The sequence below is a fragment of the Falco naumanni genome, chromosome 7 (assembly GCF_017639655.2).
Source record: "Falco naumanni isolate bFalNau1 chromosome 7, bFalNau1.pat, whole genome shotgun sequence".
Lineage (NCBI taxonomy): Eukaryota > Metazoa > Chordata > Aves > Falconiformes > Falconidae > Falco > Falco naumanni.
The window spans coordinates 69,587,820-69,613,001 of NC_054060.1; the positions used below are offsets into that span (position 1 = coordinate 69,587,820).

The 25,182-nt window shown below is 43.8% G+C and overlaps 1 protein-coding gene across 1 annotated transcript in view; it reads right to left on the reverse strand.

Annotated features, from left to right (window-relative positions):
- Positions 1 to 11,516: 11,516 nt before the first annotated feature.
- The window catches only part of KCNK10 (potassium two pore domain channel subfamily K member 10), a 64,985-nt gene continuing 51,319 nt past the window's right edge, over positions 11,517 to 25,182 (reverse strand). The window contains exons 5-7 of the mRNA XM_040601792.1: positions 17,453 to 17,639; positions 14,126 to 14,268; positions 11,517 to 12,140 (exon numbers count right to left, since the gene is read on the reverse strand). Of these exons, the coding sequence (XP_040457726.1) occupies positions 11,517 to 12,140; positions 14,126 to 14,268; positions 17,453 to 17,639 (954 nt within the window). The remainder of the gene's footprint in view (positions 12,141 to 14,125; positions 14,269 to 17,452; positions 17,640 to 25,182) is intronic.

Below are 25,182 nucleotides of genomic sequence, written 5' to 3' on the forward strand. Positions count from 1 at the left end.
ATTTTGGTTCAGGTTGGAAAGGTATTTAATGCAAATAGAATTTGGCTGGAGTTTTTTTACTGCTTTTGTATTTGACCAAGCTGATAATACTTCATTTTGGTTTGACCCCCCAAATTTCTTTTTTTGTCTCCCAGAGTGTACCTTTGAACCAAAAGATCAGTAATTCTGAGCTCCAGTTTTACCAAGATTTCAGTCTCTTTTCCAGTCTGTTCTCAGCCCAGGGACTGAGGTTTTTCCACAGTCTTTTTCTAGCCTTGTGTACTTTCACACCTAATGCTTGATCAAACCCCCTTGTTTAAAGTCTAATCCAAACATAGTATCCCTTGATCCTATCCACTCTTATTTTCCTTTCCTAAACCAAACAAAAAACCCCACCACCAAAAAAAAACCCAAACCAACAACAAAAAAACCACACACAAACCCCAACAAGTTATTTTATAGCAGAGTTTGCCTCTCTGGAAAACTAACCCTAGTACCTCTCGAGATATAATAGAACTTTTACTACAATGAAAATAAAACAGTAAGACTTTGGTCATTAAAATACTCAAAACCAAAGTGAGTATTTCTGCCCTCTAAATGGACCAGAGATGCCGGAGGTGGCCCCCCAACACTGTAGCAGAAGAGACCCCACATCTACCTGCTCCGCACCGTTTCCCACGTGAAGCTGGTGCTGCAGCATCCTAACACCTACCCTTCCCAGCCGACAGCACGTTCAAACCCTTGCCTAGCCGATGGACACCGGCGCATCCAAGCCGATGGCTTAACAGGCTGACATTTCAGATGAGGGTTTCTGACCTTCTGCACCCCAGATAGACGTCGATTGCGACACGAGCTATTAATGATCGCATTAATGGACATGAAAACCTCCTCCAAATGGCCTGCAGGTTCTCTCTACAAGCCTGCTTTCCTTTCCAAGGCTGGCAGGGCTGTTCAACAAAACTCTTCTGGGTCTGTAAGCACCTGCAGGCCCCCCTTTAATTCTTTGCACAAACTGACTAAATAACTAACCAATACCAGCACATGCAGAGAAGAAAAAACTTTAAATTTCCTCTTATTGAGCTACATTTTTGGACATATAACACCATATTTCTTTGAAACTTTTTTTCAGCACCCAAACACATCCCCTCTGTCACGACCTGGATGCTAAATAGGAATTTACTATACACGTTAATAAAAGATTAACCTGTCCAAACCAGCAAGCAGAGATCCACACAGTGGCTGAGATGGTCCCAGCTTAAACTAAACAGCCTCAGGATCACAGCCCACCATATTTATAGAAAGTACCTCTATTTTCCTGGCCTTCACAGCTTCCCCTTACACATAAAAATCCAGACATCAGCAGCTACCTTGCAGAGAGCAGACGTGAAACATACAGTAGGTGAGCCCCTTCCAGGGCTGGTAATGAGGATCAGGAGTAGGAAGCCCAGGGAAGGTTGCACAGCTGATGATGGGCAAGAGCAACCACCAAGCAGAGCCTGAACTGGGTTTGCTGTTGCATTAAATAGGCTTGTTTGGGAAGTGCCAAATAAGAGCTAATGAGCTCAGATTGCTCCTGCAGGATGGCAGGTGGGCATGGCTAATTGATTAGTGCTTAGCCCGGCTGAGGGAGGTCCAGCCTGGAGGGGCAACCACCTATTTTAACAGAGCAGAGCAGGCTGAGCTAGGCAGGAAACTTATGTGATAGAAAGCAGAAATGAAATTATTCATTAAAAGTTCTTGTTAAGCTGTGAAAGATAAAATAATTTTCTGCTAAAAAGGAATTCATGTTGGCAGGGTGAGATAATAAAAATTTTATTTTCTCGTTTATGTTAAGACAAGCCCAGGCTTCAAGTGGATTCCTCCTCTTTTCCTTCCCATGACAAACGCAGTCACTCACACACCTTCCCTCAAACAGCAAGTCTGTGCTCTTTGTTATCAACCGTGCTCGGCAAGCAGCTGTGCAGAAGGGATTCGAGGGGAAAAGGTGACAACTGCAGCCTGCAAGGTTTTTTTTTTGTTGTTGTTATTGTTGGGGGGGGCAGTTAACCTGAACAACTTAGTCAACTACGCTTATCAAATTGAGCTACATCAGAATGAGAAATGGAAATAAAACACTATAATTGCCTTCCCACCCCAGTGTACGTCCCCCTGAAGCTGGACCTGCCCTAGGAAAGAGCCTGGGCTGAGCAGTGGGGTAGGCTGCTGTCTTTGAGACACCACCACCACCACCCCCAGTTGGAGGATTAAACACTTCAGGGTAAATCTGACAGCACAACTTGTATCTTTCTGCACCCTAAGGCTCACTGGAAATCTTGTTGCTACCCAGACAGTGCTTATTTATTTCCCTTGTAACAAAACACGCAGTCATTGTTGGTGCTTAATCTCCCCAAAGCCTGCTGCTGTACGGGCACCGCGGTGGAGCATCGCTTAGCCTGGCTTCAGCCGCACAGTGCGCTTGAACGGATGTGGCAATGACTGCTGGAGCTCCCGGTTTTCTTGCTGCAACGTCTTGAAGTCACCCTCAGGTCTGGAATGAAACATTGTAAAAATTACCTCGTAAGGTTCCTGTCTGTCTTTAATGACTTTGTGCAAAACAGCCTCCATTTATCTGCTGGTTTGTTTCTTCTTCCGCCCTTGCATCCCCGGCTTGTGCTCTGGAACACGCTGGGTACTTTCTTTCCCACAAACCCTCATAGGAAGAGGAGATTTGCAGGACAAACTCTTTCCTTTGTGGAATTTTCTGTGTCTTTTTCTGCCCAGATGTTTGGGTAAGGGGAAGCAATTAACTGGCAATTGTTAGGTCTGTACACAGAGTATGCAAGGGGTTAACAGCCAGCTGACTTTCTCCTTGCTGGGTTAGCTCTGAAAGGTTAACAAGAACAAAATGCAGTGCGCATATCTTTATTTTCACTAATGCCACCTGCAAAAGCACGAAATGCACAGAAGTCCAGATATATTCAGTGAGACAGTGGCTTAGGGAAAAGGTTTTGGTCTGGGGTTTTGTTTGGGGTTTTTTGTTGGTGTGTGTCGTTTCCCCCCCCCCCCCCCCCCCCCCCCCCCCCCCGAAATTACAATTTTAATGTTTTTTCTGCTTTTGGCTGAACATGAAAAAGCCAATGGTTCACCTCAAGAAATAGTCAGATTTCTGCTAAAAAGTAGGACCGTGATGCTCATTTTACACTCTTGTTTTCAGAAGTTATTCTTGTGGTTCTAAGTGAGAGAGAGGGACGGCAGGTTTAGACCCCACCAATGAACCTGCAGGCACACTGTGGTTCGGTTTGATGGAGTGGCTATCATAAACAAGTTCTTCATGTGCACAACCAAGACTTATAATCCCAACATGCTCTGGAACATGCTCAACCTTATTTTACTGCTTTATTCTTCCTAGCTACATAATAATACTTAGAAGGAAATAGTGGCACCATTTAGCTAAATGCTTCAAGTGCCAGCCGACGGTGTCCATCCATCCTGCTGCAATTGAGTTCCGTAATGACAAAAGAGAGCAGGAGGCTCTGCCCAAAAAATGGCACCAGCAGGAAAAACATCAGCACTTTGTGCCAGAAGGGAAGGAAGGGATGACCCAGAGGCAGTCTCCTATAGCAGGGAAAGTCTCCAGCGTCCTCTGTGGAAATGATCTAAAGCTTTGCCAGAAAGCAGCTTGACACTTGCCAACCCAAGAAACGTGCTGTGAAATCTGCGTGGGATCCTCCTTCCCGCCCTGTTCAGATTTAGTACGTTAGTTCCAGATTTATTACTTTTTAGTGCAACTTTAACCTTTTTTCTACCATGTAACAATTTGTTTCAAAAATAGTTGGTGTTATGCAAAACAGATGACTGTACTGAGAAAATCATGTTTCGGCAAGAATCTTAGTGCAGTCCCTAGTATCCTGCTTACAGGTTTTGGAGTGGAAAAAAATATTTTGCAATTTGTCACATGTATCCACCTTCTGGCATTTTTTTTCTTTTTTTGTTGTCTTTCTCAATCACCTCAATCACTAGGAAGGATTCCTTGGGTCAGCTGGCTGGAGGACTTTAAAAGCAAAGCAGCCTTCTGTCCATCCCAGGCAACAGGTCACAACGTCAGAGCAAAGGGCTGCAGCGCGGTGAGGTCATGCCCAGGAAATGGAAATCAACTGAACAAGCAGAATGAGAATGTGCGTAAACTAGAAAATGCAACAACGGTTTTTGCAGGAAAAAAAAAAAAAAAAACAAAACCAAGACCTCAAGCAGTTCTGGTTGGGAGACACATGCTCATAGGGGAAGTGAGATAATCTGGAAATACGGAGCGGGCTTTGGAGAAGTATGTCTTGACTTACCCAAGTTGCAAGTATGGACTGTGTAACATAAAGAACTTCAGAGTAGCACAACAGGGGAGACTGTTTTGCTTAGTCCAGAGAAGACTTCCCCACCCCCACCCACCCCCCCAAAGTCAAGGGAAGGTTCAGCCTTGAGGGGTCTCTACAGAGACGTATCAACGGTGCTTGCAGGAAATTTTTGTCCCCCTCATTTGCTGACAAAGGACCTGTAGTTCAAGAGGTTGCACCTCCTGTGAGTGCACTGTGACTGGCCTGTATCGCAGTTTCCCAAGTTGACAGAAAAATGACGAGGCAGGAGAGGAAGCTGAGGCCTCACATAGAAGGTAGTCAACATGAAGACAACAAAAAAGCTGCAGAACTCCAAAGAATTCACATTAAAAGACAGCTGCGACCTTGCCTGTTCTTCCCGAGGTCAAAAAAAGCTTCAACTCCACCCTCCTCTCTGCATTAGTGACTTCTTCCAGACATCCTGGCAAATAATTTTTTGTGGAGAAAGACTGAGAAAGAGAGACAGAGCCTCCTCCAAGCTCTGCTTCTTGCTCCCCTACCGACTGGTCACCAGGCACAGGAGCGTGGCTCAGTGCTGGTAAAGGTATGGCTGGAAGTTTGCGCCTCTCTTGAAACCAGCCCAGCAGCACTTCCCAGATCTTCCCAAAGCAGAGCCCCAGGAGACACCGCAGCCCAGATTGACAACAAAAGGGAAAAGGGAAGAGGGGCAAAAATAAGCACAAAGATCCAGCCACGCTGAGACTGCCAGCAATGCACCATGTTCCACAGGGATACACAAAAGAGAAGATTAATCACACCTCCTCCTGCCCTTGCTGGATGATACAACAGAGAGAGAGAGAAAAAACAACAGGAAAAGTGTTTTCGTCACCCAGAAGGTCTTTGTTGAATTTTTTTTTCCATCTTTGTAAAACGTTACATCATAAAATAAAGACAATAGCAGCAAAACTGATCAAGATGGTACAAGCACATTCTGCTCTGTACCCTGGTAATGACATTTATGAAATTGTCCCTTTTCTGAAAATGCCTTTCTAAAGCACCATAAAATCTTACAGAGAGAGAGAAAGAGGGACAGAGACAAGAGAGTAGATAGAACATCCTTGCAAGTGGATTTACTGATTGCTTATACTACAATTTGAAGTTTATAGGAAAAACAGTAGATCAGCATCACACCAAAATGCTTCCCCAAATTTTAAGAAAGTTCTTTTTCAAACACAAGGCTGAAAATTACTAACAGTGGGTTTTTTCAGCCTCATCCACAAAGTCCAGATCAAATGCTATTAGAACTTGGAAAAACTTCAGTCTAAAACTCCATTGAAACACTGGCCTGGATAAATTGAAATTGCTGGGAAGCTGTGATATGGATACAAATCCTGCCTTTTTCTAATTATAGCTCCTACACAGCTCCAGGATCTGAGAAGCTGCTAAATGGCAGGCTGAAAGCTGGTACGTTTGGCTCACATCTCACAACAGGCACCGTAAGTTTTCCTTTTTAAGCACCCAGCTCTCACAAGGGGGGGGGAAAAAAAGCGTGTGGGTGGAATGGATTTGGGAGACTGAAGTATTCTCGCTCACATGCCAGATATCACCTGCCTGTGATTTGCTATCAAGGCAAGGAAAGCACATCCCATTTGCCTCTGAAGACCACCTGCTAGAGAAAAGCCCTCCGCCAGCAGCAGCCCTGGCATTCCCTGGCCAGCAGCCTCAGCCCAGAGGCGATACCCAGAAATGAGGGAGCGCGGAACCCCCCTCTACCTGCACGGAGGAGGGGGGGCATCGCCACTGACTCCGTCTGCAAGACCCGATGGCATGTACCACGGGAAGGCTGGGCTCATGCCCCTGTTTGCACGGGGTGCCTTTTTCCAACTGGTTCCTGAGAACTTCCCAGTGCTGTGGCTAAGAGCTGCCTCCAGAGTGACCTTCCCATCCCAGCATGGTGCAACTCACAGCGTACGTGCTGGCTGCGGCAGGACACCCCCTAATTAACTTTCCCAAATGCTTCCTCAATGTTTTATTTCGACAGCATGTGTCAACAGAGTCTCACATCATGGTGCACTTCAGTTGCACCGGTAGGACAAAAAAACGTATGGTCCAGCTCAGCAATCGTATTAAGGACAGAAACTGCTACTGGTGGTAGAAGAGGTGGGGACTGGGGACCTCAGGAAGAATTAGGAAAGCCAATGGAATTTTTAGATCTGGATGTTTCTGCTGACATATTTTGGGCAACTAGTTTCATACGTTAATCTACAAGCCTTTAGTTGAGTTTCATAGATTTGTGTCGATTTGCTTTGTGTTTTCATTGATATTTAAATGCCCAGGGAACTGTTTCTGAAGCTGGGCTTATTTGTATTAAGTATTGATATACTGCCATCCCATGAAGTATAAATAGTGCTGAAGAGATGAGTTAAACCAGCAGGTCTTTGCTCTAAAAATAACAGGCTAGCTCCACTTTACTGCACCGACATGATGGGGACAAGGTTTGGCCTTAGATTAGATAAAATACAGTTCAGAACAAATAAATGTACAGGAGGAACCAAAGCGGTTTCCAGTCACCTTCCAAATTCACATCTGGTTAAGTAGAGGACTTCTAGGTTAATATGTGACATAACATAAAACTTGGTCTTTGCCTGTTATTTCTTTTTAGTGGATGATGGGAAAAGTGAGGCTAGCGAACATCATGCAACCTGACAACACAAATAAGCCCCTGAGAAGACGAAAGCTGGCAAACAAACAGCCCATGTACAGCATAAACACAAATTCTTCAGAAAAATGCAGGGGGTTTAAGGACAGGGGGTTTAAACCCTGAACTCACAGGCATACTTTCCTTTATTTTGGGTTAGAGAATTTTGCAGAAAGTCTCTGGCATAGCCCATTAATGGCTTTGGAAGAAGCAGGCTTATACTAGAGACATCATAAAGCCAGCCAGCAGAAGCTCAGATGATTTATAATTTCACAGCAACAACCAAAATCAGATTTCATGAATATAAATCACTGGGTTTCTTTATTTATTATTATTTCTAATAACATTTATTAGAAATAATGTTCCCTATTAAAGAATAATGAAATTCACAGACTGCTACATGGATGAAGTTGCAAATCTTTTTAAAACCACTCATGCAAAATCTGCACAAGTTCAGTGATGGTTAATGGGTCAGGAGGATCCCCCAAGGAGCACACCAGAATTCTCCTGCACAAGACAGCAGAAAGTGGGACTGCAGAGCTGAAAGCTGTAGGACAACAGAAGCTGAGTCTTCCTCATTGTGTAAGGGCTACGGCTACAGAAAATCCACGTTTCCTTTGTTCTTTCAGGTCCCAATTCCCACGTCAAGTCATGTTGTGCTCAGGGCAGGATCTGAGAGTTAAAGGCAGTAAGGCTCTCTTTTGTCTGACTTTATTTTCAGGCTGCTGTGAAGGCGTAATTTAGAGCCAGGGGGTTGGGATATGGTTCCGACTAACTTTTGCTAAAACTTTTGATAACGGTGGAACAGCCTCACTAGAAATAGCATCACAAGTTTTTTGTAAGTATTATTGAATGCCAAAGCATAAGAACTTTAGCCATAAACTTGATGTTTGAAATTAGATTCTTCCCCAAGCTGTTGCACACAGCTAAAACCAAGGGATGACCTTTACAAGGGGAGAAGAAATTTAGGACATTAAAATGCCATTTTAGCTGTCAGACATTTCTGTCTGTCCCCCTATGCAATACATTTGTGCTTCCCATTTATAATAAAACCTAGGTATATTGAGATATTTAATAGGCAATCACGTAGGAGAAGATATTTACTCCAGCAGCAGACTGGCAGCTTTCTCAGCAAGCTTCACAGACACAGAAATGGAGACGAATGAAAGAGAGCATTTTGCATTCATGTAAAAGGTCATCAAATGCTCTGCTCAATATCTCGCTGGGAGTTTATTCAGCATCACCCTTTGTCCCTGAAACTGTCATATCCCAAACCAGGTGCTGCCGAAGACACAGCTGATAAAATGTCAGCCAGGGGCTTCTGCATGGCATGGCAAGGCAGAACCTAGAGAGACATGCACGCCCTCAGCTAGAATCTGGGCAGGGGACAGACAGAACCCAGAAAGTGTAGAGATTTAAAATACGCCAAGATTTCATCCTCCTTCTACTCCATCAGAGCAAAAATTTGACCACCAAATTTTGCACCCTCAGTCATTTTGTCCATGTTGACCTGTTTTCTGTCATTTGCCCACTGTCCAGCTCCCTGCTTACCCAGACAAGCCCTTCATCAGCAGAAACTCTCTGTCTGAGCCTTAAATTTCTTATGTCTAAGCCTTATATTTCACATCCAGGAAACGCATCTCCCGTATCCTTACGGCTGCCTGTGCGGGACCTTCCCATTAGAGGCAAGCATTTCTCGTGGGAAGAACTCAGCTTGAGACGCCTTCATGTGCCTGATCCTCTGCACAAGCAAGGCGCAGGACGGTGGATCCAGGCAGTACCTTAATTCCCAGGACACAAATTGCATGCCTGAGCACTTCTGAACCCTTTGGGGAATGCAAATGAGAATCTAAATTGTAGCCTTTGCTCTTATCTTCCCCCCAGGCCAGAATAAAACCCCAGATCTGAACAGCACAAACCCTTAGTACACCCAGTTATGCTCCCTCAATCCCGGCACCACAGAATTAGCGTGACATGATCCACTGTATTTCTGAGGCTTCAGAAGATTTGCTTCCATGTGGCCCTCAAGCCTGAACTTCACCCCAGGCCTGCCCAAAGCCAAGAGCAATGGCAGGGCTGGCGGCCCGAGGCATGAACAGAGCTGCTGGTGCCTGCCTGTGGCCCGAGGAGGGGATCTGAGGGTGGCCACAAGCTGCCACCTGCGCCACCGCCGAGCCGAGCACGGGACTGTGTGGCACAAAGGCTCCAGGAGCCACGGCAGCTCTCAGGGCAGCTGAAGGGTGCCTGGGGACTGGGCTGGCTACCCTGCCTCCGGTGAGCCAGCCCGCAGCCCTGCACCTTCAGGGGGTCGTTGGCGAACTAAGCAGAATTCAATTTCTGTTGGAACTTATTGAGTTAAAGCAATTCCAAATGACCTGAAATTTTTCAAACATTGTTTTTTCCATCCTTAATTTTCAGACAGATAACGAAATTAGGAAGATGATACAATATTTCAAATGAAGTGAACCAGCAGACAGCACACTAAGAACTTCTTTCCTTCTCTGTGCTGGTGGAATTTGGCTCACTCCTGCAAATCCTGCAGAGTCAATTAGATATGCAAAATGCACACACTCAAAATTTGCACCTGCATTGCCATGCACAGCCATGGCAATCACATATTCTGGTGGCCAGTTAGATTTTGAGTTGGCTCACTGTGCATAAATCTCAGCAACTAGCGCAGAAGATGAAGCATGTGGGTTTGCCTATGCAGACATGGGCATGCAATTCCCAGAGCCTGTATAACCTGCACGTGTCTCTACGTCAGACTAGCTTGTAAGACACTGTGTGTTTCTGCCATCTACATCCATGCTTACTTTACCTATAAAGCCTACAGTCTGAATTACTGGAATATTTAGGATTTTGTGAAAACGCGGGGAAAGCATCGCTGGTGCAATGATGTGTATCTCATTTCCAGCATGCAAAACCTTCTATCTGCAATGGCAACCACGGTAGCCTACAGGCTGAGGCTACAAAGACTTAGTGTGTTTTGCAATTCCCATTAATTATTTTGCAGCCTTTTCTTTAAATATTTACTGTGATGTCTAGAGACACTTGTATTTCTTATATCCACATGCCCAGACACCACAAAAGCTTTTTAAAAAATGCCCACAGTTTGGTTACGTTTCACTTTAGAAATGCAGAGAGCTCATGTTCAGATTTTATCAAGAAACGAGATAGCAAATGTCAAACAAAGATAGTACCTGAAAGGAAATAAAACAAATAATTCAAAATACTTGTTTAAAAAGTTACAAAATATGACAGCATTAATGGCACTTAAAGCTATAAGCACTTAAAAGATTACCACCATATTTTTCTCAACTTCTTTTCCTAAATTTCTTTTCTCTTTGTTTTTCTGACATTATGACTGCAGCTTATGTCTAAATCCAAACCCAGCAAAAGGGGCAGAGAGCCCTGAGATTCTATGGTTGCCCTGGCGCTCATTTGAATAGCGTATATGCTCTTCTGTCTATTTTTAAAAATTCAGATTAGCTACAGAGAACAGCAGTTTGCTGACATGCAAAAGCTATAGCTTTCCTTCTGTCTTCATAGTCTTACAGCATTAAAATTGAAGGGTTTTTTTTTCAGTGGTAGAAAGTGTGAATGACAAATTCTTATTAAAAAAAACAGATGGCCCACTGTTGTATACAGCTAGCCAAATAGTTTTAGAAATTAACGTTTCTCTTCTTTTAAACAACATAGCACGAGATGTTGCATTTTCTTCATATGCACCTTCTTGCTGTGACTTTACATTGAACATTTCCTACTTGAGAAAAAAATTCCATTTTTTTCCTCTTTTTTTTTTTTTTGTGTGTGTGTGTCAGTCACTGGTTAAGATAAATACCCACAGAGGTTTTTTTTCTTTTTTTTTTTTTTTTTTTTTTTTTTTAATGAAAAGAGCAATCCGACCCTTAAATATGTCTGTGTTGATTTTTCAAACCAGCACCCAGCTGCTGGCTGTGTCCATGGACATTCTTTTGGAGTTTAGAAAGGTAATGCATCTGGATTCAAAAAATGGAAAAACAAAAAACCCAAACCAAAACTAAAAAAGAAACCCTAGCTTGGATCACGTGCCAAAACGTAAACTAAGCCTTAATGAAAGTTTCTAGTTCACTCCAATCGTTTCTCCTCTTTTTAATCACCAGGGGAAGGCTTTCTGGGTGCATACTCCGTTACAAAGATACACTCTTTTTCATCCCTTTCAACAGCTCTTCTTACACAGCTGCCCTTTGTCTGATATGCCATGGTAGGAGCGCTCGGGTGATATTGCCGTGGTTCAATCTCCTCCTTTCGGTCTTGCCCTGGTAATCTTATACAGGCTGAAATTTCCATGTGCGTCGCTGTCTGTTGCCATTCTGCAGTGCTGTGTTCCTGATTTGTTTTGGCAGAGCAAGCTGGAGTCTGTATGGCACAGTGAAATATTCTTCGATGCTATATAATTCAGACTGAATAAGGAGTCTGTATAAGGCACGTGTCTCAATATATATATGTATATAAAAACACTAACATTGTTAATTCAAGTCAAGCATCTTTTACATTTAATTTCTGTCTTCAAGTAACGCTTTGTTTTCATGTTCCCTTTCTTTGGTTTCATTGGGGATCCCTCCGTTCTCCAGGTCCGAGTGCTGCTGGATGCAGTTGGTCAGGACCGCGGTGCTAGAAGAGTTCTCGGAATTACACATCTTCTCTGTCTCCTCTTCCTTTTTCTCTTCATCCAAGGAGTAGTTTCGGAAGGTCTCGTAAATTTTCCGCACATCCTCAGGGATGGTTTTTTTGAGGTCTTTGTTTTTCCTTTTGGTCATCTTGGCAGACGATCCAAACTTGTTGATGATGTTGTCCTCGGATGCCCCCTGCCCGTGCTTGTTGAGCTGATCTGACCCTTTAAGGCGCAAGTTGTTGGGCCTGTTGTTGATGCTTTCCTGAGATGAGGCCTTGAAGCGCCCCGTTTCCAAGGCAGTGAAGACAGAGCGCTTCTCTGGGGAGAGCATGTCCAAGGAGTGGGCTCGCTGGTCCAGGCCCAGGCGCCTGCGCTCCATGCTCCGGATGGTGGCTGCCCGCTGAAGCTTGTCATGGATCTCCACGCTCAGCCGCCTCCGTGTCTCCCTGAACTCTGCCGTCACGTTCGCTTTCCACTCAGCCGCGTGGGCTTTTATTTCACCAACCTTTGAGACAGCAAGAAAGAGAAATTCATTCAAAAGGCAAAAAGAAAAAGCAAAATGAAGCAACAAGTCTTTCCCACAGAACAGCAGGGCAAGCACGTTCTCCTCTGGCACAAGAGACTGATCCCAGCTCCAGTGCATCCATTTGGACCCAAACTTCAGTAGCCAAGTGGGCAAGCTCTAAACACACCAGCTAGTGACCAGCTAATGGCTTATAAGGCATATAACTTGTCTGCCCGTCTCACATTTTGCCACCCCACACATTTTCTAGCTGTGTTATAGGATGGGAGGTGTTCATGCTAATTCCTCTTTGGTTAAGAACAAAAACCTGACTTAAAATGTCAGCGGTAGGTGGTCAAGAGTGGGCAAAATTAATCACATGTAGTTATACCAATATGCTTCAGAACAGGACAACAACCAGTGTATCAATGGAGTATTTGCGCATATTGCTGATGGATGGAGCTGTTCAGTCCCACTGAAGGTTCTGGTCGGTGCCGCAGAGCAATTAACACTGGAAATACCTGTTAGATAAATTCAGGTGGACTTCTGACTGGTCCGGTCTAGGGTTCATTCTCAGGGACAAATGGAGCTGCCTTTAATGGAGGTTCCCACTGCATAACTGTCCAAACACCACCCTCTTACTAAGAGTTTTCAACACATAATCTGTGTGGGCACCATGAGCATGTCATTACATGTCTCCCTGCTTTGCTCTGGTTTAATCCTTTGCACCTGAGAGCAGAATAATGGCTGAGAACAAAGCACCTGCATGGCTGCTGCATTTTTGAACTGAGAAAAGAGAAGACAAATGACCAAGCAACATCTCAGTCAACACAGACCTTTCCCCAAGTTCAGCTAAAGGAGAACAGGTTCAGGAGTAGGAGGTCTGCAGGAGCCCAGCAAGGTCAACAGTTTACTTGGGCTGCTGCAGCCAGAATGCAAGTTCCTGCAACCAGAGATCCATAAGTCACCTTCTGTTTCTCAGGCCAGATGGGCAGGTGTCCCTTTAGCACTGTATTACCTGTGGCAGCAGGCATCTCACATCCACCGTGAGAGCTCAGGTTCCCACCGGTAGGTGCCTGCTGATGCTCACCCTGACAGCCAAGCTCCCTGTGAAGCCCCCTGTTATTAATGGAGATGCCCAGGGGACGCGCCAGACCTCAGGGACCACAGGTGCCTTCACGAAGGAGAAACAGCACTATTCCTCTGCCAGACTTTGCCTGTGCCTGCTTTTTGGCTAACCCTGCCAGGCTGCCTTTGCTAGCAATGCAGGAGGAGATTGCCTTAAAAATTGAAATTATATCATTAACTACCTCCACAATAGGCTTCAGCTCTACAGTCATGGCAATTGCCTTCTATTTTCCACCCTTATTTGACTGAGGCATTAGCAAGTGTCTTTGAATCACAGAAAGCATGGTCTGAGTGAATTTAATTATGTTCTTCCTGATACTGACTACTCAGTTTCTTCAATTTTTAATAATATGGTACTCAGTAAGGGGCCTGAATCTAAACCTTTGCTCAGAACCATATTCCCTGGCACAGGGAAAGGTGGGAAAACTCAATATAAAACCCTGGTTTAAAGGCAGATTCTTGTTTCATGATGAAGAGTGCCAACTAATGTCTTCAAAACCCACGCATTTCTAATTTTTAAGGAGAGAACACTGACATTTTTATCACAATTTTGTAGCTAGTTTCAGAGTGAAGGCTGGCCTCTCTTATTCTGTAATTGCAATCCTACCGATGTGTGCTGTGTATTTGGCAGTACTGGTAGAGGTGCAGCAACCTAGGTTGCTTCAGTTGCTCTTTTTCCCCCCTTTGCGAAGGAGTTAAAGATCAGAACTACCTGGATACCGAAGGCAGCCAGCGGAGTCAGCCATGGGGAATACTGAGCATTGGTCATGCAGAGAAGCATCCTTCTTCAGATGAGCAGGAATCAGGCACTTAGAGCTCCCTTATAAAATCAGAAACCACTGAGACATTACTAGTCATACCTCTTCTTTTGTCTTCTTGGACAGGACTCTTAACCAGTCTCCAATCATGCTCAGGACAGCCGCAAAATAGGCGAGGCCAACAAGGATCCAGAACCACACCAAGGGTTTGTACCACTCCCGGTAATGGATGTCAGCATTTCCTCCTGAAATAAGCAGATGCTTATGCTTAGGAATCATGAGATGCCACAATTATGAGAAAATATCTACAATTCTGAGGAATTCCTGAAATTATTTCTCAACTCTTGCCAACACCACTGTTTTTCTAATAATAGATGAGAGGCCTGTCAGATGGGAGGAACACAAGCTGTTCTTAATTTAAGACTCTTCAAAATTACCTATTATCCTGCTGCTATGTGACCTGCCAAAGCAGCTAGTAAACACTTTTCTTTATATTGCTCACACTCTGAAGAAAGTCTGAAATTTCTGTTTTGATAGTACTTGCAACAGCATGAACACTCTTCCAAGAAAATGGTTTAATACAACTGGTCTTCCTTATCCCAAACTGCCTGCAGCTTGGTAGTTGAGAAACTTTACAGTTTAACACTCTCAGATTATATAGTTTCCAGATTTTTTTTTTTCTTTTCTGGCATTTAGCTACAGGATTGAGAGTCCTACACACAGGACAAAGAAAAGTGGCTTTGTCTTCCCCTCCAGACCAGGATATCTGACAGGATCCAGCCATGCATCAGCCCTGATAATAAGGATATACTGTCTGCTTGGGTATCAGTTATACGGATGCATTCTCTGGCCAGTAAATTGAGAGGAGATATGGATCAAATGAAGCAATAAATATCCTATATGGTCTTCATACAAGTCTCAGGGTGACCTGGTAAAACAATTGTGCAAGACATTTGGCAAAGCTCATGGGCTATGAAGAGCCTAAAATAAGCGCAGTGGCAGCCAGGCTGCTGCCTACCACGGAGTAGAATAAACTTTCCCAAAAGAAAGCAACCACAACATCACTTTTGAGACTCCCAGTCCCATCACAAGGCAAGAAGGAGAGCCAGTGCGAGGCAAGCAGAGCTCTGAGCTGCAGGGAGTGAGTGGCAAAGGGTCTGCACAGCCCCATGGCCCCAGCCCCAGCCCGCAGTGCAGGTGACCACCACCTCGGTGGTACCGGTGTGACCCGCTGCCCAAAGAGCCAGCCCGCCAGGGGACTCAGGCAGAGGACTGCCTATGTCCCACTCCTCAGCCTTGGTTAGGCAAGAGCTAGACACCAACTTGTACCTCTGCATGACTGCAGAGAGAGTTTAGGATTTTTCCCCCGGTGACATCACCAGACAACACAGTTCGGCATTTCCCCCTGAGCTTTTTGAAACCTGAGACATTCCTACGACTCTAATTTTACCCAGACTCAGTCTGAGTGTACGTACACAATTTGAAATTCCCCCTGGAAGGTCAGACATTGAGAACTGGCAGGGACCCAAATATCAGTTTTGATGTTACTCCCTCCCCACAGACCGCATGAATCACTCTCTTTTTTCCAGTCTTTAAGAGTGTGAAACAATGGGAGGTGGGGGCTGCTGTTGCTATGGTACAACGAGGCTCTTCTGATCATACGTGTCCCTGAGGATGCTCGCTATGAAACAGATTGTCTAGGTCTATCTTACGGAGTAATCAGGCGACTGAGAAAGCATGAGACCACTTTTTTCCAGCCTATCAGATATTCTGTTTTTTTCAGGCTCCATCCACAATTGTGTCTCCAACAGCAGTACAGAAACTTGCCCGGTTTGCCAGGAGCTGGGACACGTTCTAGGTGGAATAAATCAGCATAGCTCCATTGATGCTGTTTTACCCAATACGATGTAGTATTTCTGATTTGATATTGAAGGGACGGAGCTATTGAGAGATTGAAGTGACAAAAAATCTGTTTCAAAACCGGCAATAAAACCCAAATCTCCTGGTGATCACCTGCCTTAAACTCTTATCATGAGATAGCCTCTGAAGTTTTCCCATTCAGGGTCTTCCATTTGATTTTTGAAAAATCCTGGTTGTTAGTAGCCACCCAGCTGTGGATTATATTCTCCTAATCATGTTGAATATAGAACAATTTAACTTACTATTCAGAGCATTCTTATTATTATATTACTGAAGAAAACAATACCAAAGTGTGATATGCTTAAGAAAAATATTGTGAATTATTTTTATTTCACATTGCGATACCACAAAGTCAGTGTATCAGCGAGCTTCTCTTCACATTTAAGTGGTTAAAATGGACCAAGCTCATACAAGCACTTCTGTACCTGAATGCTGATAAAACACTTCTTTTTCTTACCTGCGGCTTTCTTTGTTCACTGCCTTTTTTTCTCAATAATTCATGTCGTCTATACCACCATATCATAAAAAGGGAGGATGAGATTCCTCTCTACAAAAAGATGTGTCTGCAGCTCTTCAGCAAAGAAAACTTTATATATCCTGTAGCTTCATTTGATGCTTTTAACTCATTCGTATTTCACTGATTTATAGTAAGTAACAAAACAGTAGCAAAGCATGGCTGTTTGTAACACAGGCATCTTAATGCCTTTAATTGGGAACACTAACAGGAGTGAGGAGTAGAGGTCGTGTACTAATGGGGAAAAAATCCACTTATTTTAACCACCTTTTCGTTACCAAAGCAGTTGGGGGAGGGGGAGAGGGGGGAATAAAATCTCATCTTGCCAGCCAACAATCTTGACTCCCTCTTTGGAAATTGATAATGATGGATATTTATAGTTCCTGCTAGTACTGTATTAATCTTGGAGAGTACCCTCCTAGCACTGAGATGCGCACCCCAGCAGCCCTTCTTTTCCTTCCTACATGAGTTTTCGTTAACAGGGCAACTGCAACGTCAACATTTCTGCTGAGGTTAGAGAATAAAATGCAGTTTCTGAAATGCTGCAGCTGCTGTAGTAGCAGCCCATTGCTGCATCCCAGCAGAGATTTCTCCAGCCCCATGGCTCAGCCCTACTTTGTAAAAGCCTCATCTATTCATCATTTTGGCTACGTGCTTCTGCAGGCAGCCTCAGACCGAGCCCTAATGGACTAATACATATGTCAAGTTCAATGGGAAAGTCGTTTGACTTGTGCATAATTCATTGCACGATAAAGGATAATCAGGACTTCCCAGGCTCCCAGTAGCCACGCTGCTGAAAGCCGGCAATCTGCAGGTGGCAAGGCACCCGGTTCTTAAATCACCCTGGTGTCCTACTGCCCAGTAACCCCAACCAAAACACCTGGCATCATGTTACAGGGATACAATCCGTTGTGAAAAGCCTCCTCTCTACACCAGCAAACAAGCTGTAAGAGCCAAAGCCCTGGCGCACAGCACGCAGGCTCCAAGCTGCTCACCTGCTACAAAGTCACCGAAGCCAACAGTAGTCAGAGTGACAACCACAAAGTAGATGGACTCCAAGGCTGTCCAGCCCTCGATGTGCTTGAAGATAACTGCAGGAATGGTCACAAAGACAATGCAGCCTGCCAGGATGAAGAGGATGGTAGAGATCACCCGGATCTTTGTTTGACTCACTTGCTTTTTCTAGAAAAAGAAAATAAGAAAAGAAAAAAAAATATTTTTTGAGTGGATTGCTGGGACTGTATACCTTGTGAACGGTAGGCTGATGGTGCTGGCATCACCTGGTGTGTCTCTTTCCGCCTTTTGTGAGTTTATTAGGTGGAACACAACCAACCCTCTCTGTCAATGAGAGCCCTACCCGGCTCACAGGGAACGTCTATGTCTGGCCCCACAAAATTATGATTCCCATTGTCCATCCACTAGGCAGCTACTAACCTTCCAGAAAAACAGCCTGGAAAAACAGTCCTGAGCTCCAGAAAGGCTCCAGTACGCTCCAGCTCAGGTTCAACATGTAAGAAAAAGTGCACACCCCCATACATGTACACATACACCCACATCGCCTCACCAGCTCCAAGCGTTCAACAAGTAAGACCAAGACTAAAATCAAAATAAACTCTTTTTTCCTCTAAAAATACCCCTGAGATTTTATGTAGAAATAATTCATGCTGTGGGTTTTCTAGACTCAGGTTTTCCAGCTTGCATTCACAAATATGAAGATTAAATCTCCTTTACAAAAATAGACGGCTGTATTATCAGTTTGCTCCAGAAATAAAAGATTTATGTCAAATACCAAACAACCTGAGATAAAATTACCTACGTAAATCCACACTGGAGGGCTCCTGAACAAAGAGGATGCGTATTACTAGCTGCTATAAACTGAACACAAATATAAGCAGTGTAATTGCAACATTTTACACTCCTAGCTCATATAAACCCTCAATCTATTTAATATAAACTTAGATTTATCCAGTAGTATTGATGTCAGCCTGGATTAATACAACGGACTCTGGCAGATTTATTTCAGGTTTTCTCTGACATAAATAAACTCCAGATTCAATAGAGTTTCACAAGAAACCTGGAAGAAGAAATTTCCAGTCCTTATGCAGGAAAAGGAGTGCGGAGGTCACTGTCAGTCACGTATTTTCAAATTTAGTTTTCTAAATCAAGCCTCTCTGTTGACCCAGAAATGAGATCTCATTTCAGATTGGGATGTTGCCTGGGAAGGAAATCAGGTCTCAGGAGCCGTCTTTGCGCCATACAGAAGGGATATTGCCTGAGCTGGGGTTATCCACCAGCCTGCGAGCAGTACTGCTGCTGCAGCTGCTGCAGGAGCATTTCTTTCAGAGGTGCCGTGCCAGACCCTCATTAGACACCCATCCGAGCTGGGGTGCTCTGCAATTAGAACCCAGGCAGCAGCATAAATATGCCATGTTTCCTGAATACTTCTAGTTCTGAAACTGTTTGAGATGATCCCTACACTTGATATTATTTTTTTTTGTTTGTTTTGCGTGCACTTATTATTTTCTGTGCCTGGTTGAAAAGAAATACTTAAATAGTAATATAATGCCATTAATCAAACTGAAGGCACAGGAAACACTAAGTACCAAGGAGAAAAACAACACAAGAATATAAAACCTGACTTCTTGTTTCTCGAGATTCATTCTGAGCGATTTGCTAAAACACTAAAGGATGATGTAGTTTCTTCAAGAGGTGCGGTCACCCTTCACAACAGCAGGGTTTCAGACTTACTCTGTGTGTGGTGATGGGAAAGCAACTGACCTCGTGGACGTTACGTGGTGTCCGAGATTGGCACACTTGCTTTTTGTCATGGAGGATGAGGCTCTAACCACGATGTCGTTTAGTTAATAGTTTGTCCAAGGTGACTTGTTCACTCCTACCCAATGCTTCAGTTTCCTGATATGCAAAACAGAACGGCAGGCACCTTGCTACAGGGGAAGGTGCCATATAGTACTGGGAATCCTTGGGCAAAAAATACTTCGAAGCTGCCAAGCACTAAGCACTACTAGTAAAGCAAAGTTATGCAGAGTCATCCTTCCTACAGTCCCCATACAGCAATATTAAAATGCATTTCTATATGTGTCAGGATTGTCCTGTCTCGTGGCAGAAACAAGAGTGGAAAGCATGGCCTGCAAATCCGTACCAAATGGTCAGGGCATCCGCTTATTTAGAAGTGATACATTCGGGTTGTTGGTTTTTTTGGAGATGACAGGATCTGCAGAAAAGCCTGACTCGTGGTTACTGTGCACCTCGGTCACTCGCACTAAAGCCAAGCAGCTGAGGGTCTGTTTTCTTCTTGCTCTTCCAGCGGTACAAAGGAAGGCAGCAAGCTACGGTGAGTCAGGGACAGCATTTTCAGGGCTACTGAAAAGAGCACAAAAGGAAGACTTGGAAGCAAAACTACTCAATGGACAATAGCACATGGAATTCAGGGTACCAGTGACAAGGAGGGTCTTTTCACAGTTAGATGTGCCTTCAGAGAATGTTCACAGTACAGGATAATTGCCATAGATCCAAAAAATGCCAAGGCATAAACGTCATTAGTCATGGAATATGTACACTGTAGTAATTACGCATCACAAAAAGGTTGGTTTGCGTTGGGTTTTTTTGCAGATGGAGTTGGCCTTGCTATTTAACTACAAGGAACATTATTTTCTGCTGCCCAGGTTCTCAGGAACCAGGAAATGCAGGCTTTACATTCCAGTTTTGGCACAGTTGTATCAAGATGAGAGTAAATTAACCTGACCCACTGCAGTATTACACTGTACCAAGTCATTATTAAAAGAAAGAGATAGAGAGAGAGAGATAGCACTATATATATATATATATACACACACGCCTAAAGGTTGAGAAATCTGAAAAAGTTCATACAAACTCCTCTTTTAAATAGTATTTGCACTCTGGAGCCAAACACTGGCAAACAGCTGAGCAACTCCAGCTAGGCTAGCACATTCCCTGAGCCCATGAGTTTGTGACATAAATACAGGATTTTCTATAGGTGTCAAAATGAAACAGTAAGAGAGGCCTTTCTCCAGGAAAAGTAGTTAATCTCATAGCAGTTTAAGTAAAATGAAAACACTTGTAAGAGAGATGTTTTCTACTCTTTTCTTTTTTTAGTTTGTTTTGTGTTTCTTTTTTAGTTTTGTTTTAACAAGAAGTTCTCTCCACATTGATGAAGCAGGTAACTTCTAAGACATTCATCAAATATAAATAAATCAGTGCTTTCTAATGAGAGAGACTTCAATTTAAATCAACCTACAGCTGATCTGGAAAAGATTAAAGGAGGACTCTTAAGAAGAAACGAACAGAACTTTCTGTGATATAACCACCTATGAGGGGTCATTCCCAGCTACTAATGAAGGTGCTGGTTTTACTCTTAAGGTGGCCAGGTGCTAAAAAGGCAACATCACTGACATCATCTTAACCATATTTATTCAAACAACCCACTGCCAACCTGGGCTAGTGCCGAGAGGAGTGAGGACAGACGTTCCCATGAAAACACCCTTATCAGTGGAATTTTGTTCTTCTGCATCTTTTCCTTGCTTTTTCCTTATTTTCTGTTACATACACGAGGGTCTTCTTGGTTTTGGTCTTATCCAATAATTTCCAGAGTTAAAAGAAATCCTGTATTTTTTTCTTCCCTCCCCCTGGTCCTACAGATCAAAGCTGATGAACCAGATTATTTTACAGCTCCTGCCCTGTTCAGGTGAATTAACTCAAGTGCAATTTTTCTGACCTGACTGTTGACAGCGAAAGGACCAAACAAGGTTCTTAAGTTCCCAAGCTGAGATCACAGGGATGACACATATTCCTTCAAAAAGGGAGTAGGAGACATTAAGCATGGGATCAAAAGATGCTACAGCCATTTATCAGATTAGACTAAATGCTAAATATGTGAAACATACATATTGCCATGAATACCATATTTCAAATATGCTTATTCCACAGTTTTATAGTGGCACCTCCCGTTTCACTGAAACTCCCCCAATATACAGTACTACTCAACCACAAATAGCACTGGAACATTAGCTGCTTCACAGTGAGCTCAGATGGTTCTTTCACCTTCCAAACATTTTCTGTTCTGAATTCCTGACAAATATCCCCAAGAATCACACAAGTTATTTACCTTTTTGGCTAGATGACCAGTGCCATATTTTTAGTAGTAGTGTAACGTGCCTGCATGGAACATGCTGTCCTCATCCTTCTACAAGCCTCTGCAGTTTGGAGCACTCCTCCAAAGAAAACACGTTTTTTCAACATTTCTTTTGTCCCCTTAACCTACTCTTAACTTTATGCCCTCTCCCATGCTGCCAACTATTCTTGGAACAGATTGTCTTTGCCCATGTGCTCATTAAACAGCTTGTTGTCTAAATCACTTTCTCCAGATCAAAATATTTTAACAAGGGGAAAGCCAGCCTCAAAGCATAAAACAGAGTATCACACACATAGGTTGTTGGGTGTTTTTTTTTCCTCTCAGCCACAAACGTTAGGTATGTTGTTAGTCAAAACATTTTTGCTAGACTAGTGTAGACAGTGCAGATATTCACAGGTTCACAGTGCTTGCCTTCCAGCTCAGTCAGATGCAGGGCAGCCCCGGTCCAGAGGCTGGCACGTACCTCAGCGAAGCGCGATGCCCGTCTCAGCAGGCTGTATGGAAAGGCTGGCACAGCCCTGAGCTCACAGAGCTCCTTGGCGGTTGCATCGACCTCACTGCTGCCTATACCTGTCACTGCGGGTTTCTTTCTAGCTTGTCCTAGCTCCTTCACATTCAAAATGAGGCTGAAAGTAGATGTATTTTAAATATCACTGACTTAGAGATAATATCTAAGAATAATATAATAATCTTTTGCTCTTCTGTGTTCTCTGAACCCACTGCAATGGGTCCCACTGCAATGGACCCACTGCAGGACACTGCTGAGCTCCTCAGACAAGGTGGTAGCACCTCTGGGAAAGTGTATTTAAGAAAAGGCAGAAATGCTGGACAGGCAGAGGAGGAGGACGAGGACAAGGAGGGAATAGAGGAGGGAATAAGGAAACAACAAGGACAAGGCAGTGGGAGGTGCTCCATGGCAGAGCAGGTACTGCCCTGGAGGGCCCACAGCCCATGGAGGACCAGTGAAGGACCAGAGGAAAAGGGCTGAGAGACAGCGAGCAGCAGAGAGAAACCCATGTGTCCTGAGCCCAGCCCCTCGCTGCTGGCTGCTGACTGGAGGGACTGGGTGCCACCTGCGGCGATAACGTGGGGGGAGGAGAGGTGTCTGGAGCGAAGTGAGCCTGGAAAAGGGGAGAGGAAGGCATTTGGAATGTTTGTCTTTTTACTTCCAAACACCCAACCAATTAAATATTTATCCTAGTTGAAAATAAATAAATTAAATTCCACAAGTCAACTCTGTTTTGCCCATGACAGTATTCGCCAAGTGATCTCACTGTCTTTATTTTGAACCGTGAGTTTTCACTTTTGTTCTTCCTATTTCCCCCTCACCCCACCGTGGGGAGGGGAGCAAGCAAGCAGCTCTGTGGTGTTTGCCAGCCCGGGCCTAGGCACCCATCAATGGAGAAGGCAACACCCCTTGAAAGCATAGCAGCAGAATTCTATACAATATATTTTAAAATATATACATTTCAGACCCCTCCATGGGTTAAGAACAGTGGTTTGAACCATTCCACTAGAGATGGGCTTCCCCTACTGTCTAACCAGCTGTCTTGGCACCTCAGTGCTATTTTAATTCTCATGTTTTATAAAGAACCCTGCTACTGCTGCACAAAAAAAACGCAAAATGCATCCCCTATTTCTTACCAGTAATAAGTACTGCAGGGGAGACAGATATAAAAAGCTGTAAGTGCTCACACTTGTTACTAAGCTTGGGAGAGACAATCCTGAAAACACACACGGCACAGGTCAGAGGAAAGCGGATATTTTTTTACATTGCTATTTTTCCTTATAAAACCACACTTCTGCGGGGTGTTTGTCTAGACCCAGATGGAATATGCAGCAAGATTCTCACAGAGGAGCAGCTTTCTCTAATGTTATTTTTTTAAAATCTCTAGGCATGGATCTTGCTGCAGTCATAATGTGAATACTGAGACTGTGTTATAAAAATACAGAAACACTGGCTCGGATATATTCCAGGCTTCATATACCCCTTTCCAATCTTCTTCTTCTCTCTAGGAAGCACATGTAGGGCCTTCTGATATGCACCAACTAATTTTTCAATTTGATTATTATGCTACTGAAGAAACACAAATAACAATAATGAGCCCCAACCTCTGTTCTGGCTGAGCTGTAGCCAGCCCAAGAAAAACTAAATGTTGAATAAGAAGGATCCCTATAGATAGGTACATGGAGAGGTAGATACATAGATGCTTTTCTCAGACATCGGAGCAGACAAAGGGCAACAGAGGTTCGTGGCGTAGACTGAAGCAGTTTCAAAGGATGCTCACAGAGGCTGAATTTGGAATGTATCGCTCCTTCCTTCCTTCTAGTCCCTTCTGAGTTACACCCATATTCGCCTCTCTCAGGGAGTGCAAGAATGGCTTAATAATCACTGTTCCGCCCCATTTCCCTGTACCTGAATGGGTTTTACCTTGCCATTGCTGGTAACACTGATTTTGGTCAGTGTTGAGTCAATGCTTTCATCCTGTTCCTCAGCACAGTTCAGGGGGAAAAAATAAAATGGGATTATGATAGTGCAAAGAAGAGTGCCACACAGCAGCAAGGCTAGATTTATGAGTATATGCTCAGCACCTAATTAAGAAAGGCACTGAGACAGAGAAAGACAATCAGTGTAGCTACATAAATGGGAGATTTAGCTATCCATTGCATGACATGGCCACTTTCAAAGACTTAGCAAGGAAAAGAAAACTGAACTTCATGTTAGAAATATCTCCTCTTAGAAAAGTAGAGAAATTCAGCATTCCTTTTTTTGGCTCTTTTGGGGCTTTTATTTTTTGTACTGTTATTGTTTTGTTCCTCTACAGCAGAATAAAGCATCCCAATTCCTTCATACTACTGAGTTTTCACAACAATTCCCTAGTGATTAGGAATTTAACATCATCAGCATCCGTAGGCTAGAGTGGATATTTTGTTGGACTAGATACTGAAAGGTTAAGCAGCAACCTATTGAAACAGGGATCTTCAGGCTGGCCTGGTTGTACCTGTTTCTAGACTGCAGGTCTCAGTTTCTGCTTAGTTTGGAATAATGGCCAAGCAGCCTTCCCTTGCCCTTCTCGGATACAAGAGCATAAATCATTCTCTGCAAGAAATTCTTGCAGAAGCCTCTAAAGCATCTTTTGTATTTACCATGAGATTTCTTACAGGTATTAACAGTAAAAAGATGACAATATTGCAGTCTTTCTAGAAGAAAATGCTATTTGTGACTAGCCAAGAAACCAGTGTTCTCTTGGGTAACTAGACCACAGGGAGTGGGTTTTACTCTAGGTGGGATACAAATCCCAGAAGAGTAGATGGAAAGTAAAAGGAGGAAGGTAGAGCATCTTCCCCTGGGCAAAAGCATGGGAAGAGTGGAAAATGTCTCACCCCTAGAAGCGTCTCTCCATGCCACAACTTTCCCACTGCTCCCGCCAGCCTTCTCCAACATTTTGCAGGAGCTGCCACTTCTTTTTTGCAAAGGGAAAAGGGGGCCAAGGATCCCCCTCAAAGGGAAAGGTCTGGCACAGGGTGAAGGGTGCATCAAATACTTCGTCTCAT